The 19,988-nt window shown below is 42.6% G+C and overlaps 1 protein-coding gene across 1 annotated transcript; it reads right to left on the reverse strand.

Moving 5' to 3' along the window:
* Positions 1-4,178: 4,178 nt before the first annotated feature.
* Positions 4,179-5,381, reverse strand: Ccer1 (coiled-coil glutamate rich protein 1). Its single transcript, XM_004650540.2, has one exon. It carries the CDS (start codon positions 5,379-5,381, stop codon positions 4,179-4,181), a length of 1,203 nt encoding a protein of 400 aa, XP_004650597.1.
* Positions 5,382-19,988: the final 14,607 nt, after the last annotated feature.

Raw genomic sequence — 19,988 nt, forward strand, 5'->3', positions numbered from 1 at the left:
ATCTCATTTTTCAAGGCTGGTTTTGCACACGGAATCCGGGCTTCAAACTAAGGCCCTCACACTTGCAAGGCAAACATTGTACTAACTGAGCCAACTTCCCAGCCCTGAGGACTAACATTATACTTTGAAATGTCCTTTATACTAGTCTACAATTTGAAGGGGCATCTGTCAGTCCCTCTTCTCAAGCAGTTTTCTGATTGTACAGTTTTCTTGTAGAAGAGACCCTGTTTTGACCTTGTATTTACACATGTAGTGTGTGAAATTTCTAGAGTAGTTCATGTCTAAATGTTAAATTCTATGCATGCTATATTTGTCTTGGCATTATATTCTGATGTAAAATATGTGTTTCATTAGAGGTTTGCTAGAGAAATCTTTACATGTATTTTTTTAAAGAAACAAATCTGTCTCAAACACTTTCCCTACTCACAGGTAACTTAGGCCTCTGAACAATACATATCCAGACCTTCCTACCACATGCTCAGCATTTTCTTTTCTCTCTTCCATCAGCTGATTTTGATATGGAACTGTGTTCCATTATTTATGTAGAACTTAATGCAAAAAAGCCAAGCACTGAAACAGCACATTCTACTTGTATTTACAATACATAGTATTTATAGTAAACAAGCACAAAGTGATTCAGAAATTTTCAAATTTCCAATTGTTTGTCATTAAGATGAACCTGTCTGAAACAAACAGCGGGGCTTAAAGTATTGTTTCTTAGCTGAGATTCCAAATGACATTTAAGGAAGCTGTCTCCTTAGTCTTACCTACTTGCTTTGATATTTCCTCAAAGCTGATGATTGCATCATTACACAGAGTTGATAAGTGGTATAAGATGGCAAAGCATTATTTTCCCTCTTCTTTAATGGAACTAAGTATGTTGGAAACAATATCTTTTTTTTTTTTTTTACAAACTTTTATTTATTTGCAAGGAGATAGATAGATAGAGAGAGAGAGAGAGAGAGAGAGAGAGAGATTGACAATAAGCTTGCCAAGGCCTCTGGCCACTGCAAACAAACTCCAGATGCATGTGCCACTGTGCATCTGGCTTAACATGGATACAGGAGAATTTAAAACAGCTCATTAGGCTTTGCAGGCGGTCACCTTAACTGCTGAGTCATCTCTCCAGTCCTTTTTTCATAGACAGAGGTCATATTTTTTTAAAATAAAAAACTTCTAAATTTCTCAGAGTTCAAAGCTAATCTCTAAATATCTAGTGAACTTAATGTCCTTAGAAAGCTAGTACTTTAACACAAAATATGTTACTGTGAAAACAATATATGGAAAGTTTACTAGAACATAAATCTCTCTCTCCACACGCACGCGTGCACACCCACACACACAGCAGGGATGGATTTTAAACCTAGGCTTTCTTTATGGGTTTTTGTTTTGGGATAACTGATAAAATATTTGCTCTTTTTCTAAAAGAAATACCCGAGTAGGGCCTCTGTAGCAGACTGAATTTCTCTACTGTTAAAATAACTGTAAGAAATGAGCTTCCTTTGGAATTTTTTTTTTAAAGTGATTAGTTACCTCTAAAACTAAACAGTGGGTCTATTCTGGGCCATACTAGCACTTGAGGCTACTGGATACTCATTAGTTGTCCTGAATAAGATGAGTAAAGATTCTCAAGGGAAGCTGAGAAGTAGGGCATGCCAATCATACTGAGCAAATCCCCAGTGCTCTTTACTGTGTGCTAATGTGAGGAACGTAATCTGAAAAGTGTAATGAGGGTGTACTAGGGAGCCAACCTCTCCGCTACTCAGCATGGCTTAATCATTCCATATTAACCAACAGAATCAATAAAAGGACCATCGAAGTATCTGGTAAACAATAGCTTATATAGAGAAGAATCGTTGATATTTTCTCCTGTCACCTTTACTGGTTCCACTTTTAGAAGACGAGAGCAGAGCAGGGCCTTAGCAGACAATGTGGCTTCTGCCTACCTGTTTGGCACACTTTTTCACCTGCCTCTCCTCCCTGACACACTACTCTTTTGGTGGATCCTTAGCTCCTCAGTACCACAACGCTCCTCTCAGTTCTTCGCCTTGACTTGATGTTACACCTTCCTCCCATCCCATAGACCTCCCCAGCCTTCTTCATGGTTTCCTTGTGATTTATGCTCTCACAGTGTTCCCAGAGTTCATCAGTTTTGCTGACTTACCATTGTAATCTCACAAGGGTTCACAGTGTCTGGTTCCTATTAGTTCAGTAAATGCTGAATAACAGTCTCTTCACTAGAATGTAAACTACTGAAGTGTTGCTTTCTACCCTAATAATGAGTATTGAATAATGCCCTGTAAATATGGAGGCGAGTAATGTGATGAGTTTTTTAAAAAAAATAGAAAGTAGCATCTTCTGCAAGGAGACAATTGTTTAATGTGGCTGTGAAGTAATTAAAAACTGAGCTAATTTTTTAGAGTATAATCATACTTATGTTTGAGTTACTGATTATTGCAAGCATTTTGAGTAAAATATATATGTTATGATTTTAAAGAGTTAGCTGATGAGTATCAGGAACAAGACCCTAGGCAGGCTTTTCCCTCCCTCCCTCCCCCCCCCTCTCTCTCTCTCTCTCTCTCTCTATATATATATATAGAGAGAGAGAGAGAGAGAGAATATATATAATGTATATATTGACACTAATAGAAAGACATCTATCTATCTATCTATCTATCTATATATATATATATATGTAATAGCCTTTAAATCATTTAAATAATTTTGTTAGGTAATTGAGAAGTTGTATCATATAGAATGCAATGCTTAGAACATAATTGTTCACTGCTGTAATTTGTAATGTTTGGTATAATCTTAAGAACCTTAACTTTTTGAGGCTATTTTTAGTGTTGGACACTGTTGGACACACACATTGAAATATATGGCTGCATATATTTCTGTTATTTGAATGCAATTGAGAAAAATTCTTTAATTCATTTTATCATTTACTAGCTTCATATTGTAAGTTAGCATCAATTTATAGGTAATATATCACAAAACTCTCTTCAGCCAGTAACTACTAACTTGTGGTCCAAGCTAAGAAACACAGTTTGTTAAAATGTGGAATTTTGGACAAATCAGCTTCAAATTCTTCATCTAGAGCTAATATAGAAATATATTATGGATGGAACCTTTCAGTGTCCAGAGGGAGAAAAAAGCTGTTTATTTTTAACTTTCTAAAATTGCTTGAGGAAAAGTTGTGATTTATTCTTCATAAACCATTATTTAGATAATTTCAGAAAGTAGTTCACACAAGCTCATATGTATACCTGTTGCACTCCTTTATAAGAAAAGCAAAATTGTGAAGCAAACTAAGGTGTTCCACCCCTCCCCCCAAAGGACTTTAATCATAAATCCAATCTGCAAAACGAACTTTATAGTTCCTCTGAAACCAGGCAATGAATCTAACTAGGAACAAGGCTTCCATAGCGCAGCCATGTGGCCTCGTTTGCAGTTACCTTGGGTTTTAACTAGGTGTACAAGTTGTCTTCTGACCATGGGGAAGGCTCTCCATGCATGCATTATGGATTGCTGAGGCCATGGCAGACAACCAATTCCACAGGAGCAACCTCATGCTCTTCTGAGGAAATCCATAGGGGTAACTGTGGAACAAGGAATATAAATGAGCAACGCCATGACAGACTGCATATAGCTCACCAAAATACAGCCCTCAAAAATGAACTCGGAAGGCGGGAAAATTCTACAAGTGGTCAATGCCTTCAGCTGTAAGAGCACTGGTCAGCAATCAATAACCACTGTATGTATGTGCATCTTAAACATGTAACTATCAAATATGTGTTGATACCAAGTTCATTAAGTACAATAGGTGGTGTAAATTTGGAGGTTTTTAAAGCATTGTTACAATTTTTTTTTTTTAAAGAAAAAGCTCTCTATGTAAGGGAAGGGAAACAGCAAATGAAAATATTCAAACTGTAGTAATAAAATATCTGGCCTTTAATCATTTCCAACAAAATATATTCGAAAGCTCCCCAGCCCCCACCCTTAGTCATGCGCAAACACACCAGTGTTTAAATATTTTATAATGGCCAAAGGAGGTGTTTACATTGACATGTTTATTCATTGAACTCACTTTGAATGTTTTTATTTTTTTAATAAGTTGCTAATCCATGTTAGCCTCGAATCGGTTCCGTTTTATTTCTCACTTCCCTTCCTGATGTCTACTGGTCAATGTCCGGAACCGTAAACTGATCTTCCTCGGGTACTTTGGGAATCATCTGTTCGGAGCTTAAATAATTAAAGTTCAAAAAATTTTCTCCATCGTCTTCCTCTCCTACTAGGATTGATAAGGGCATCCCCAGGGGCAAAAAACTGTCTTCCTCCATCTGATCTTCCTCCTCCATCCCCTCTTCCAACACCGCCTCAGCTTCTTGGCCTTCTTCTCCCTCCTCCCCATGCTGGGCCTCTCCCGCTTCCTCCTCATCCACATCCTCGTCCTCTGTCTCTCCATCTTTGTCCTCCTCTTCCTCCTCCTCACTCTCTTCCAGCTTCTCATCATAGAGCTCCTCGTCTCGCAGCCGCTGAACGCCCGGCTTCTCCTCTTGCTCCGCCCGCGGCGGGGTGGGAGACGGGTCCGGCTCCACGGGCATGGGGCTCAGAGCCAGAGCCGGGTCCTGGATGTAGCCGTACAGGGATTCCTGCAACTCCCAGTCCTCCACCAGGCCGCCAGGGGGCGCGCCGTGGCCCGGGGCGGCGGTGTAGGCCGCCTGCACCTGCTGCGCGCGCAGCGCCTCCTGCTGGCGCTCCATCTTCTCCTGCTTGCGCATGTCCTCGTAGATCTGGTTCATGATGAACTGCGTGGTGTTGCGCGGGGCCCTCATGCCCGGAGCCCGCCAGCCGTACAGATTGACGGGCCGCAGCAGCTTGCTCAGGTCGATGGGCGGGTTCCTGGGCACCGAGTGGCGAGGCTGGCGGCGCAGCCCGCGGCCCCGGAAGCCCCAGCGCTTCTTTCTGGCCGGGGGCGCGGCCCAGCCGGGGCTCCAGTGGCCGCTCCAGCAGGGGCAGCAGCACAGGCAGAGTGGCTGCAGCCCGTAGGCCCGGATCACTTCGGCCAGACACAGGGGACTCTGGAATGCCATGGCAGGAGGGCGCCAGGGCCCTGCGCAGGGTCCCCAGCTGGGGTACCCTGGCCAGTAGGGCTGGCACGGTGGTGGCCACCAAGGGCCCGGGCAGTGCTTTTGCTTGGCCTGTTTCCTGCAGGCCTCATGCTCGGCCTTGGCGCCGTGGCGGTAGCGGCCCTTGTACATGGGAGCGCCCCCGCGCCGTCGATGGAAGGACGACCAGGTGCGCGAGGGGATGGAGGCCGCCCAGCCGCCACCGCCCAGATTGAGCGGGTCCTCCCTCCGGTTGAGGGTCTGGGTCATGGTTCAGAGAGCTGCGCCTCCGAGGTGACAGCGGGGACGTCTTCAGGGCTGGCGACTGTGGGGCGTGATAGGGGGCGCCTTCCTCTCCAGCGGGCCCCTGGCCTTCTCCTTTGCCTCCTGGTCCTTGGCACCCTGGTTGACTTGTCCAGCTGGCTCGGGTAGCACTGAGGCTGGATAGGGATGGCGGGGAGAAAGGTGGTGGTGGTGGGTGATGCGCAGTTGAGAGCCGGTCCCTGGGCCCACTCACACACCCGCGTTGGTGGAGGAGAGGGGCTTGGGGAGGGCCCGGGGGAGGCAGGGGTTGGCGGGTACCTCGCTGATCCCTCTCGACCAGGGTGCTGTGCCGTGGCCGTCCAGACTGGACTGAAGGGCAGCAGGCGGTGGCAGCCCTTAAATACCTGCTGGGGGCCCCCCGCGTGCACACTGCGTCCTTGGCTGCCAAGGACGACAGCCAATGAGGGTTGAGGTGGGGTTCTTAGATGCCCTGTGAACGTTCTTGAGGGGGATTGTGACGTAGTCTTAGGGGGGAGGGGGCGAGGTTGGGTTTGTGCTGCCAGCCATGGCAACATGGTTTACTTGGAACATTTGTATCATAAGGCACGTAATTTGGGTATAAAACTTATACTGTGTAGTTGGTGGGGGGGGGAGTGGGCAGAGGTAAAGAGAAGTCCCTAGACCACAAAGTCTAGGGCTCAAGCCGTACCTTAGCCTAGTCTTCTAACTTCATGTGTCAAGTTCATCATACAGAAAACATAAGCACAACATGTGCCATGTGTGCTTCCTGACCACATAATGCTAATGCCTAGTACCCAGAGAGCTGCCACCGAGTCCCACCGATGATGAAAACGACAGGTGTTTCTGTCCAAGCTTGTGGAGTTGACGGCTTCCAGGTACAGACTTTAAGCCTCAGCCTGTTTGACCAGTGTTCGCTTCTTAAAGACATTGCTGAAATGTACTCTTTGTGATAAGTAATAAAACATCTATGGGAAAGTACTATACTAACGGCAATATTCTACACACATACCTCTTAATTAAACATTATTTCAGGGAGAATAGCATGGGCTTTAGGGTAGGAATATTTTGATTATGTCTTTGCTCTTGTCCCTTCTCTGACTTTAAATATTATAGCTAAGCACACTGGGTTTCCCTTAAATCAGTGTCGTTCTCCTTCACCTCGCCTTAGTCAGCTCTAAGCCTCTGGCTTTTCACCTTATCATGCAGTGTCTGTTGCAGTTAGCTTTGTGTTACCAGCACGAAGACCCCACCCAAAAGCAGCTTGTGGAAGGAAAGGGTTTATTTTGGCTTATAGACCAGAAGAGAAGCTCTATGATGCCAGAAAACCATGGCCTGAGCAGAGCAGAGGCTCAACATCCCTTCCTGGACAACAAATACACAACATCAGCAGGAAAGTGTGCCAAACACTGGCAAAGGGAATCTTGCTATAACACCCATAAGCCTGCCCCCCCCACCCAAATACACACACAAACACACCCCTCCAACAACATTCCAGTTCCCAAATTACCATCCGCTGGGGATCAACAACTCAGGACACAAGCTTATGGTGGGGAAGGGGTGTGGGAAACACCTGAGTCATGAAGGGGATTCCATAAGGCGTTTTGTGGAATCACATTGCACAGGCACCCTCAAGTGTCCATCATCTGCACAGGCATCATTATCATAGGTGACTTCGCTGGGACTTTTAAAGGAGGTGATGTAGCATATGCAAACACACTGGACCCTGTACTGATGCAATAATAAGCATAGTCCCACGTTTACTCTGAGGTTAGCTCTGTGAGGGTGTCCTTCACCATTCAGTTGGCTCTTTTAGCCTTGCTGGGGGGTTGGGGGTGATAGGGAATACGAAATTTCCAGGGAATTTTTTTATATATTCCGTCATGTTTTGGAAAATGGAGGATACAAATTCAGGACCATTGTCTGATGGTATTGGGGATATCAGGTCAAATCTGGGGATAATCTCTGTGGTTAGCACTTGAGCTATGGTGTTAGCTCTTTGGTTAGTGGTGGGAAAGGACTCTCCCCATCCTCAATCAGCGTCTATGAGTACTAAAAGGTATTCATATCTCCTGACTGGAGGCATGTGGCTGAAATCTACTTGCCAATCTGTGGCTAGTAAGAGGCCCTGCATTTGATGGCTGGGGAAGTAGGGTGGTGATATGCTGGAATTGGCATGTGTCTTTTGCAGATATCATGAGTTTGCAGATCTTAAAGAATCTGTCTATTTGAGTGCTAGAGGGTGGTGGCATTTTTTTAAAATAAAGTAGAGGGCTGAAGAGATGCTTTAGCAGTTAAAGCACTTGCCAAAAAAGCCTGAGGACCCAGGTTCTATTTCCCAGGACCCATGTAAGCCAGATGTACAAGGTGGCACATGCATCTGGACTTTGTTTGCAGTGGCTGGAGCCTCTAGCATGCCCATTCCCTCCATCTCTCTCTCTCTTTCTGTCCCTCTTTCTCTCTCATATAAATATATTAAATTAAATTAAAGAAAGTGAAGTCTGATTAGAAGGATGAAATAAGGAATGTAGGCATGACAAAATTTCTTGAGGGAGGGTGGCTGGAGCTTGGTAGGCTAAAAGAAAAAGAGAAGGTGAAGTTCTGGACGGGCTAAAGCTATTTCACAGGCCAATTTATCAGAATAGTTTTTAGAAAGAATCATACCATTTTTCTCTCTTCGATGGCCTCAACAGTGGACATCTCCCTTTGATGGCCTCAACAGTGGTCATTGCTGCTCTGGAAGGGAGGTAAGTGGAGTCAAGTGGGTTTGAGATGACAAGGGAATTAATGATTTGAGCACCTTTTGGGGAAGAAAGCCTCTTTCTCTCTAAATTAGAATATTGGAGTGGATGATGTTATAAGCACACTTTGAGTCTGTATATATGTTAATAGAAAGGTTCTTAGCTAGGGTTAAAGCTAAAGTGAGGGCTGTTAATTCAGCCTGTTGAAAAGTGGCTCATGGGGTCAAGGGTTTGGCCTCAGTGAGATTTTAAGTCTTAGGAGAGCTAAGTGGCCCTGAGTAATAACATAGCTTGAGGCATAAGGAGGTAATTTTATGGAGCTGCCATCTATAAACCAATCTGGGGTGTTAGGTTCAGGGAGAGGATGGTTGGTAATATGTGTAAAAGGACTGACAGAGAGATCTAATATCTCAGAACATGAGTGTAAGAGAGCTTGGGATGTTGTGTGAATGGAGGCAGGAGGTAGGGGGCTGGACTGAGAGTTGGGCAAGGCTGCAAAGATAAGTTTGAGTTGAGAATGGGACAGGGTCATAGAGTCTTGGTGGCTGAGGAGATTTCAAAAGGGCTGTGAGAGTAAACGTTAAAGGGCTATGTAAAGAGGTTTCCTCGGCTTCTGGCAACTGTAATTTAAATAAAGTGGCAGCTTCTAGTACCTGTACACAAGGGGGCCATCCTTTGGTGACTAGGTCCAGCTGTTTGGATAAAAATGCTACAGGGGCATAGGTATCTCCTGCTCACTGGCCAAGGAGTGTTTAAGCTTGGCATTGGTTTGTGTGAAGGAAGAGGAAAAGGGGTTTAGAGAAGTCTGGTAACCTTAGAGAGGAGGCCACAGCAAAAACTCATTTCAAGGTTCTAATAGGAGTGCATAATGTGGAAGAGGAGAGGAGGAGCTCCTCAAGGGGCCTTTGTAGAGAGGCTGGGCAAAGAGAGAAAAGTTGGTATCCATATATGGAAGTCAAAGAGGCCTAATAATGATGGGAGTTTCCTCTTGGTGGTAGGCATAGGCCAGTTTAAGAGGGTTTCTATCCATTCTGGGGAAATAGCTCAGGTCTTGTGTGAGAGACCCAGGTGAGTTACAATTGTCAGATTTGGGCTTTATCCTTATACACCTGGTATCCTCAGGAAGGCAAGACATTGAGTTCCAAGATGTGAGTGAGAAAGACTTCTTGGGAGGGGCTGCATAAGAGGAGGTCATCTACTTACCGTAAGAGGTGACTGGGATAGAGATTTAAGGACAAGTGGTCCCATTGACGGTCTTGACCAAGTAGTGGAGGCTATCTATAAAACCTTGTGGAGGATGGTCTAGAAGGTGTCTGGGTCCTCCCAGGTGAAAACAAAGGGGTTGTGAGTCTGAGTGGAGAGGGATTGTAAAGAAAGCATCATTGAGATCTGGGATGGTAAAGTTGGTTGCAGTAGGTGGGATGGAGGAAAGAAGGATGCAAGGGTTGGAGACACCTGGGTAGGTGGGTTTAGTTGCCTCATTTATTTTTCTAAGGTCCTGGACTAATCAGACGTTTCCATAAGGGTTTTTAACTCTGAGGATGGGGAAGTTGTGAGGGGAATTAACTGGTGTTAAGAGTTGAGCCTTTAGGAGGCAGCTAATGATGAGTTTAAGTTCCAGCTGGGTGATTGAGGCTTAGGAGTATTGGACTTGGTTTATATAGAAATAAGGGATTTTTAGGGCAACACATACTGGCTCATGGCATTGAGCAATTTGGGGCCATTCAGTATCCTAGACTGAGGAGTTAATGGCAGCAGTAGGAGGAAGAAGGACAGGTTGTGTACCAGAGGAGGCCTCATCTGTGTTCTCTTGAAGGTAGAGCATGGTTGTTGTGTGAATGCAGGAATGTGAACAGAAGCCTTCAGTTTTGACATGATGTCTCTATGGAAAGAAGTGATAGGACATGTGGGCATGACCAAGAAAAGAGTGGGTGAAGCCTGGTTCCACACTGGCTTAAGAAGGGAGGTATAGTTCTAGGGTTGGAAGGAATACCTGAGATTCCCATGACCATGATGTTACTTAAACCTTACTGTTGGTCCCTTCCAGGAAGTAAGAAGAGAGAAGGATGCTCCAGCACCCAGGACAAAGGAAACTTAGTACCCAGCCACTGTCCCAATCACCCTAGGTTTGATGGACAAGTTGGGATTCCCAAATATTGTGCCAACTGTAAGAAGGAAGTGGGATTCAGGGAGGGACATCCTGAAGAGATGCCATGATGTCCCTGAGAACATTCCCATTTCTAGTGTCCCCATTGTCCTCAGGTGGAAAAAGCTTCTGTAGGGGGCCTGGGATTAGGGGAGGTCTTCACCCAGTGTCCAGGCTGATTTTATTGGAAGCAGATACCAGGTGGTTTCTCCTGAGCATGATGCCTGTTACAGGGTGATAGGCCTGAGGCCTCACAGCTGTGGAGGATAGAGGCCAAATGTTAGTATTTAGTCCTCATTTCCTTATTCTTCTTTCACTTTGCCTCATTCTCCTTGTTATTAAAGATGTTGAAGCCCAGACCAGAGTTGAGAACTGGATTAAAACTTTGGCTGAGAGGTCCGTTAATTCCAGGGCCTGTAAGTAGGCTTGTAGGCATCCCAAGTGAGTTAGGGATGGACAGCTTGGAGCTCATTTTGTGGATTTTGTAGACATGTAAGGTATGAGCTCAATTCTGATAGCATATCATCACTTGGCAGAAAAGTAGAGCCAGAATGGAGGCTCAATTCCAGTAGTGGGCTGTTACCCAGAACAAACTGGAGCCACAACAGAGATCCCAAGTGTGGGGAAAAGGTGTCCCCAATCCCTACCCTGTGGGAGGGTAAGAGCTGGAGGCTTGAATGCTGGAATACCCCTGGGGTCTAGGAAGATGGCACCTGTAGGGTGCCTGTAGACTGCCTGGAGCTTTATACCTTGGCATCTGGGAGGAGGGTGTTGGATGCAAGGTAGAGTGAAATGTGAAAGGCATCTCTGTGTTGGAGGTTGGAGGATAGGAAGGTAGAGGTAAGTATAGGTGAATGACTAAAAACTGAACTTTCCCAAAACGTCAACAAAATCCTAGAATGGGTCTTGCACTGCTTATAAAGGCAAAGTCTGCAAAAGCCGGAGGCTTCACATCCGTACTGGTAGCTATTTAGCCTCTATTGTAAGAGGACACTAGAGCTTTTGTTAGGATCTAGTATGAAAAGGGTTAGGATGAGAGTTGGGGGAAAGCGCAGCCACGTGGACTACCCTAAAGAGGGCTGTCAGGGGCTTCATAACTCTACAAGGGATTTCTGATGCTCACCAAGGGGTCGTCCTGGCCAGAGGCCCATCAGTCTCCACAACAGAGCAGCTAGTCCCACGCAATCTGGTGGGCTGAGGGACGAGGAAGGTCACCCCAGCAGAAAGGCTAGGCGGCTCAGGGACCCCTTAAAACACTGTCCTAGGGTTTTATCATAAATTATTAGATCTTAATTGGGACCAGAACCAACTGGAGTGGCATGAAATGCAAACAAAACCAATTGTGTATGGCAATAGACTGATCTTCGTTGAATAAACACCAGAGAATGACTGCAAAAACCACTCCCAAGTTTGAGGCTACAATGGTTCAGATGCAGCTGAATGGGTTTTGGTAGGATGCCTTCACCATGGCCAGCTTGCCCCACTTGCTTAGTGTTTAATTAACCCTTCACTCACCATGCTATGCTCCTGCCTGGACTACTTTGTAGAAACATTAACCTAGCATCCCCTGCCTTGATCATGGAGAAAACTACTCCAGAATATATATTTCCCCTCTATTGCTTTTCTGTAGTTAATAAAATGGTGGGAATGAATATCAGTAAACACCAGAAGAACAAAAGGTGTTCATTCCCTAAAGCTTTGCAAGGGCCTGTGTCCATAGTGTCTGAAAACAGAACAGTATGGGTATCCTTGAGTCAGGATATATCATTGCCTGGAGGGCCACAAACTCCACAGTCTTCATTCATTTTCACTTGCACTGTGGCTTTCTGAGAATGTCCTCCCTGAAGCAAACCTACAGCACACATGAACTCAACATAGCATCATGATCATGAACATCTATGTCTCTAAGGACACACATGCTGTTGCAGTCAGATTTACATTGCTGGCAGAAATCACCCAACTAAGATCAGATTTTGGGGTACAAAAGAATTTATTTTGGTTTACAGACTCAAGGGGAAGCTCCCTGATGGTAGGGGAAAACGATGGCATGAGCAGAGGGTGGACATCACCCCCTGGCCAACATAAAGTGGAAAATAGCAACAGAAGAGTGTGCCAAACACTAGCAAGGGACATTCATTCCAGCACATAGGGAGTCAGGTGCTCTACATAGTGGCAGGAAGAGGGTCACAGGGGGATGGGCTGTGTGAAGGCTGCTGGCTGATAAGAAGTTTCCTAGGCAACTGGCTAAAGGTCAGAAGACTATGGGCAAAGCCTAAGTTCAGGTGTGCAGGGCTTGGAGAGAGAGTGGCCTCCTGTAGTCTGGGAATCCTTAGCCGTGCCTGGCAGCTCAGACCTATCTCCTGAAGACTCCAGCCTGTGCCCAGCAGTGCCTGACAGTTCAAGGTCTTTTAACTGAGCCATAATACCAAAAAGTCCCTTCAAAATCCATAATGACACAGAATAAACACACTCCAAAAGATGGCACTGGGCATAGCAAAGAAATAGTCAACCTATGCAACATTTAAACGGCAAACATCAAACTCTGTAGTTCCAAGTCAAACAACTCTAGTCAGTGACAAATCTTCAAATATGAAAATTCCAGCCAGCAACAAGTCTCTGGCATTCCACTTCCACACCTCCATCTAGGGTACTTACAGTCCTAGAAAACTTCATGTGTGGTCAGTAGCTCTTCTTAGCAAACATCTCATAGTTCTCCACTGTTCCATGGTTCATCCTTATGGTTCCATGGAGTCTCCATGCAGGCATTCATCAAATCTGCTTCACACTGCCTGCCTATGGCCATTTCCAAAACACAAGACCATGTTGAAAATTCAATGATCATCTCTTCCCTGCATTTCTTATGCTCCATAATAAACATGTCGGCTACCAATTTGTTAATTCGGGGTAGAATAAAGCAGACTGTAAAGGGCAGGACACCCCTTGAGCATTCAGGCCCCTTAAAAAAGAGTTTACTTGCTGTTGCCCCAGTGCAGTTCAGCTGGCCCAGTCTCAAAGGTTGTAATCTCTCACATAATTGCAGATGAACAAGCAGAAGTTTCAACTCAAATTTCATTTCTGTGCCATATTCCTCTACTCACACCAGTCCATTTCTATGCAAAGCAGCAATCAAGTTCTCAGGTCATAGGCATGACAGCAAGACTCACACAAGCGCTTCTAGCCCAGTCCAAGCAAAGCTTGTTTCTTTAACCCTCACAAGCCAAATCTCATAGTCCATAGTTCTTACTGCATTCAGTAAGAACTTTCAACTTTCACCTTTCAACTCTGATCAGAATAGTCCATCAAGCTGTACTTACAGAACTGCAAGGCATCTCTTGGGCCATTGTTTTCAGTGTTTCCACATTCCACTTGAAAATCAGCTTCAAAAGGCCAAAGCCACACATTCAGGTGTCTAGCAGCAAATGACACCACTCCTCGGTACTTTACTGTTGCAGTCAGGTTTGCATTGCTGGCAGAAATCACCCAACCTAGAGCAGCTTTTGGGGGGTGCTGGGGGGTGGAATTTTGGCATATAGACTCAAGGGGAAGCTCCACTATGGCAGGGACAACAATGGCGTGAGTAGAGGGTAGATATCACCCTCTGGCCAACATAATGTGGGCAACAGTAATTGGAGAGTGTGCCAAATACCGGTAAGTGGAAATTGGCTATAATACCCATAATCCAGCTCCCAATAACATGCTGCCTCCAGGACACATTAATCCCCAGATCTCCATCAGCTGGGAACCTAGCATTCATAACACTTAAGTTTATGTGGGACACCTGAATCAAACAACCACACATGCCATGCAATGTGGGTCTTCATTAAGAGTTTTATAAGTGGGCCATATTACTGTAGTGCATTTGCATCGTTTTCTTTTTTGCTTCAAAAAGATGAGTGACTTATTTACAAAAATGTAAGGATGTCAGTTTTGACCACTTGATATGACTTTTATACAAATAGTAGTAGATTTTCTGTTCTTATCAGCTTATTTGTGTCTGAGTAGTCTTTTCTCTTATCTTCATTGTGTGCATGAGTCTTGCCCTACATTTCCTTTTTTTTTTTTAATGTATATACATATGTGTGTGTACATTGGAGAGCATTGTGCCAAAGCTCATGTGTAGAGGTCAGAGAGCAACCTCAAAGTGTTGATCATTGCTTTCTAACTTTTTTTGACCTTTCTTGATTTGACCCTGGGATGACCAGTGTGGCTAACCTAAAAGCTTAAGGATTTTTGGTTCTACCTCTCATTGCTATAGGCACACTGGAATTGTAGATAAATGTTCCACTTTGCTTCCAGCTTTGAATGCAGTGCTAAAAGTCTAAAATCTGGATGTTATGCTTGCAGAACAAGTATCTGTCCCCTGAACCATCTTCCCAGCTCCTTGGCCACATGTAGTAGATCAAATTATGGCAGGAGTTTTAGGCTTTTCTTTATGAAACTGAGATTATAATATATTTTTATGCACCTGTAAAGCACCCAAAGTGATTGACTTTCACAATAGGTTAATTATAACAGACAGAATTACAACAGAAGATTTTTCAAAGAAACATTTTTACTTGACTTATATTCTTTAGTTACTGGACATGAATAATTCTGAATAAAATTTTAAAATAAAACACATTTCCATGTTGTTACATATTTTTTTTTTCATTTTCTGCTAGTATATGACGAATTATCCCAAACTTATATGCTTAAAGCCACATGTGTTAATCATGTATACTATTCCAAGTGTTAATGGTCCAGGCATAGTGTAGTCCACCTCTCTGCTCAGGATCTCCTCTAGCTGTAATGAAGGAGTTGACTGGTAAGGGTTGTTTTCTGGCTGCTCATTTTGGAAAAATCCACTTTCAACATGATTCATGTTATGGGAGGGATTCATTTTCTTGTGAGTCTCTTAGTGAGGATCCGGCCTGTTTTCTGTCTGCATTTAAGAAACCATTTTTCAGAACTTTAGGATCAACTGTAAGACTTAAAGGGCAGTGTTATTTCCTACTCAGTTTCCTACTGAGTTTCTTGAAGCTGGCTTCTCACTTCACCAAGCCAGCAAAGAGTGTAGTTCTTTCTGACAAGTTCTTCCTACCGTAATGATGGGCATGACATTCATTCTGTCTGTATCTGCCTTACTCTGGTCGTTAGAACCAAGATCTACATTTCTCCAGGACACAATGGAGGAGTGAAGATGGTAGCGGGGAACAAAACCATAGACACCAAAAAACAAGCAACATAGGTAGTCACCTTATAGTTTGTTTGCCACCTGTATGGAATGAATCCAGTAAAACAGGTCCAAAGTATGCTCTTTCCAGACACTGACTTCGTTTAGACAATTTTAATGACGTCGTTGCCATTTTAAAATTCTGCTAAATGCTGTATGATGGCATAGGTTATCATAGACACTGGAGGTTAAAAAAAATGCTTTGTAATCTCGGTGTTGGAATTCTAACACTTGGTGGCAGTAGTAGTTCATTTGAAATTTCAGCACAAGTCTATTCAAATCACAGTATGAAAAATAAAGAGCTCATTTTATATTGATCACAGATTTATTTTAAACTTCCAGATTGGCAATATAATTTAGCATTCATGCTGGTGTGATGGAACTGAGTATATTAGATTTTAGTTAAATTTGGCTTTCAAAAAGTAAACTTTAGCTGATTAAACTTGTATATAAAGGGCTTCAGAGAAAACTTGGGTATGCCTGAGACATTTTATCAGATAAAATGAAATTCAACATATTTTGAGATCTATATCTATAACTCATGCTGGGTTCTGAGATACAAATATAAATATTTAAAACAGACTTTCACACTGCCAAAATACTTGTCTTTTTCCAGTCATATACAAGAAGTAAAATCAAAAATGTCTGCACCACATTGTGGTGTCCCAGATGAAGTACAAAGCATTAAACTTATCTAGCTTAGCAAAGCTAAAATGAAAAGATTTATTAACTAAGTTTAAACAAACTATGTGAGAAAGTATGATAACTACAAAGACAATGTTTCTGCTTCCTTGATGATAAATATTTTAGTTTTGTATTTACATAATATTCTGTGTAAGATATTGTTCATTTATTCACTGTCACCTTTTTAAATTACTATGAATTCCATAGCAACTCAAGAGTTACAGAAAGTTAACAGAATGTGTAGTATTTATGACACCTGAAAAAATGTGTGTATTTGGTAATGATTAGATAGAAATTTACAATGTTCATTTACAATGGAGTTGTTTTCTTACAAATAAGTTTAAAGAATGATATATTCTGGGGTAATGGAATTTTGATTTAGCTTTGTAAATAACCTGTAATATTTAGAAAACAATGAACATGTAATAATTGCATAGAAAAACAACAGATTATTTAAAAGCTTAAATTATGTTTAGTCAAGGTTTGGTTAGAATGTAAAGCATCAAGAGAGAGTGTGTGTGTTTTAATGATCATTTAAATATGACACAGTTAGGATTATTAATATTTCATGGTTTCCATGGTTAAGGCAAACATTTTTTTTTTTCTTTCTAGACTTCATGTGAAGAGTGTTTGCAATATAGCCCTGTGACATAGACAATCACAGTCTCAGGGTGGCCTCGATCTCACGGCAATCCTACTACCTCTGCCTCCCGAGTACTGGGATTAAAGGCATGCACCACCATGCCTGGCTTTACATTTGCATAATGATGTATTTTATATAAGGAATATTTATATAAGGATTTTTGCTACAAATCCTCCTAATTTTGTAATAATGAGGAAGGTAGTTAGGGCAAAAAAATGAGTTCCTAACATTTGTGGAGGGAACCTATACCATCAATACTATCCTTGCATCCAGAACCTCATTATCATTTTCATGGCACCTTCCTACTTCAAATAAAATTCTATTTTATGGTTTGCTGTTATTAAAATATCCACTATTTTTACTATGGCATTTAAAAATATTTTTATTTATTTGCAAGAAGAGAGACAAAAAATGGGCATGCCAGGGCCTCCAGCTTCTGCAAATGAACTCTAGATACCTGTGACCCTTTGTGCATCTGGCTTTATATGTGTACTGGGGAATCAATCCAGGTTGCTTAAGCTTTGCAAGCAAGTGTTCTAACCATTGCGCAATCTCTCCAGCCCCAAACTGTTGCATTATAATCACCACAGTTCTTTAAATTTTTAATAGAAATTAAACATTTACTTAATTTCTGCAAATTATTGTGTGCTAGTTTGCCTACTGTACCCAGTGAATTTCACAGCCTGACTTCTCAAATGAGGTATAACCTCATGACCCTCAGGATCTTAATCCGTATTCCTGATGATTTCATGGAGGCCAAGTATTCAGAAGAAGATTTCACAGGTTCCCCAAAATGGTTTGCACATCATGACCGGAAAGATCCACTGGTCATCTAGAAGTCACCATCACAAATAATGACAATGCTGAGTATAGTAGCATGGTGCTTACCTGTGATCCATGCAGACAAGAGGCTGAGGCAGGAGGATCATAAGATCCAGGTTAGCTTGGACTACATAGGAAGATCTTGTCTTAAAACAAACAAAAAAAATATAATGTTGATCACCGGGCGTGGTGGTACACGCCTTTAATCCCTAGCACTTGGGAGGTAGAGGTAGGAGGATTGCCATTGGGTTTGAGACCATCCTGAGACTATATAGAGAATTCCAGGTCAGCCTGGGCCAGAGTGAGACCTTATTTCAAAAAAACGGGGAAAAAAAAAATACAATGTTGATCATTGTCTCTTTTCCCAGTCAGTACACCATGTTCATGCATTAAAAAACAGGATGAAGGGAAGTCTGTGCTGTTGAGACAAGGTGGTGGTGTGGAGTAAGATAGGTTTGAGGAGTCGGGCTGTGGCCTAGGTGAGTTAATTAAACTATTTTCTTTACTCTGTGACTTGAGATAGTTGTTTCCTCCCAGTCTTTGTTGAGAATTTATAGATGTGGAATGTCCAATAAGTGATACCACATAGGTTGATCTGATAATTGATTATTATCATGTCAATATAGATTAAGAGCAGCTAACTTTAAAATAACAATTGGAATACCTCAGAATAAAGTATAGGACTTTTTTTTTTTCTGACAAAATTTTTCTGACACTATTCCCTGAAATATAGACCATGCTTAAGGTGTCTTGAATTTTACTACCTTCTATTTTTTATGTTTCAATTAATTAATTCATCTACTTACATTTATTTAATTTTGTTTTTGACAGTTTCAGACATGTACATAACATATTTTTATGAAATTATCTCCTTACTAGCCTCTGTACCCCCACCCCCTGTTAAAACACCTTTTTCTTGTTGTTTAAAAAATACTTTTTTGAGAGAAAGAAGGGACACAGAGAAAGAGTGAGAGAGAAATTGGGCACTCCGGGGCCTCTAGACACTGTTAATGAACTCTAGACACATGTGCCACCTTGTGTATCTGGCTAACGTGGGTACTGGGGAATCGAGCCTGGGTCCGTAGGTTTCGAAGGAAGGCACCTTAATCATTAAGCCATCTCTCCACCCCCTTAAAACACTTTTTCTTTTCAGTTAATCTCCCTGATTTCATGTGTGTGTGTGTGTGTGTGTTCTTTTGAGTTAAATTAGGAATGCTTTTAATAACATGAGTGGGGAATTATTTACTGCTACACCACTGAGGAGCTTAACCCCCTCTCCCACAACAACCATTAACTTCTAGTAGCTGTGCTGTGAGTGGTAGGGGTCTTGTGAGCCCCTTTATCATCCATGATGGAATGTTGAGCCGCTCTGTCTTGTGCATGAAAGGATAGTCTGCTGTGGGGGCAGCAGCCATGGCATCCCTGTCCAGAAGCTGTCCCCAGCACTCTTCCACCCTCTTCTATTTTAGAGCAATATGCTGTAGCTCTCCATAGCTTAGCATCATTGTAGATCCTTATCATAATATCTTCACAGACACTCTGACACGGCACTACAAATTACCATCATTAAAATATACATCTGGAGAAATTCAACATAGTAACTTTCTTTCATAACTTTTTCTTCCATTTTTCATAAATGCAAACCAAAACGGGACCAGAAAACAGATTTGGCTAAAGCATGTCTATGATACAAAGAAAAACTAAATTACCTTAAGAATTCTTACAATTCTATTTCTTCAACTATAACAAATGAATCAAGACTAAACAGTCAGCTTGACTGCCCACCGTTGACATCATAGAACAAAGAAGTCACAATAGTGCTTACCCATTTCTTGTCCATATTGCAGTGTTGGCCAAGTATAACAGTTTATTCTTAGAGATATTACAGTAAAGTGATAGAATTCATTGAAAATTGCTTTTGTTTTTCTTACTATCATCACAGCTATGACCAACATTTTGTAATCTCCCAAGACTTAAGAGTGGAGAAGGAAGGTCATCACCTCTGGCAAGTTGCCCGTGGCAAAATGCAATAGGTATTTGGAGAATGTGACAAGGAACATTTTAAGGATGGCTTTCTAAGATGCCTGACCTTTGTTGGACCAAATATTCATCCAGATACTGTAGTGAAAATATTTGGAAATAGTCACAGACATATTTTAGCCAAAACTGCCTTCTAATGTTTTTTAGTCTCACTTTGGGCTGCATTTGTAGAAAATGGGAGAAAAAGGTTATGATAAAAAGACAAAATCTGGGCTGGAGAAATGGCTTAGCAGCCTTGCCTGTATAGCCTAAGGATCCCAGTTCGAGGCTTGATTCCCCAGGACCCACATTAGCCAGATGCACAAGG

The sequence above is a fragment of the Jaculus jaculus genome, chromosome 6 (genome assembly GCF_020740685.1).
Source record: "Jaculus jaculus isolate mJacJac1 chromosome 6, mJacJac1.mat.Y.cur, whole genome shotgun sequence".
Taxonomy (NCBI): domain Eukaryota; kingdom Metazoa; phylum Chordata; class Mammalia; order Rodentia; family Dipodidae; genus Jaculus; species Jaculus jaculus.

Excerpts from the sequence above, each read along its gene's own strand:
- Ccer1 (XM_004650540.2), bottom strand. The coding sequence starts at position 5,381 with ATGACCCAGACCCTCAACCGGAGGGAGGACCCGCTCAATCTGGGCGGT.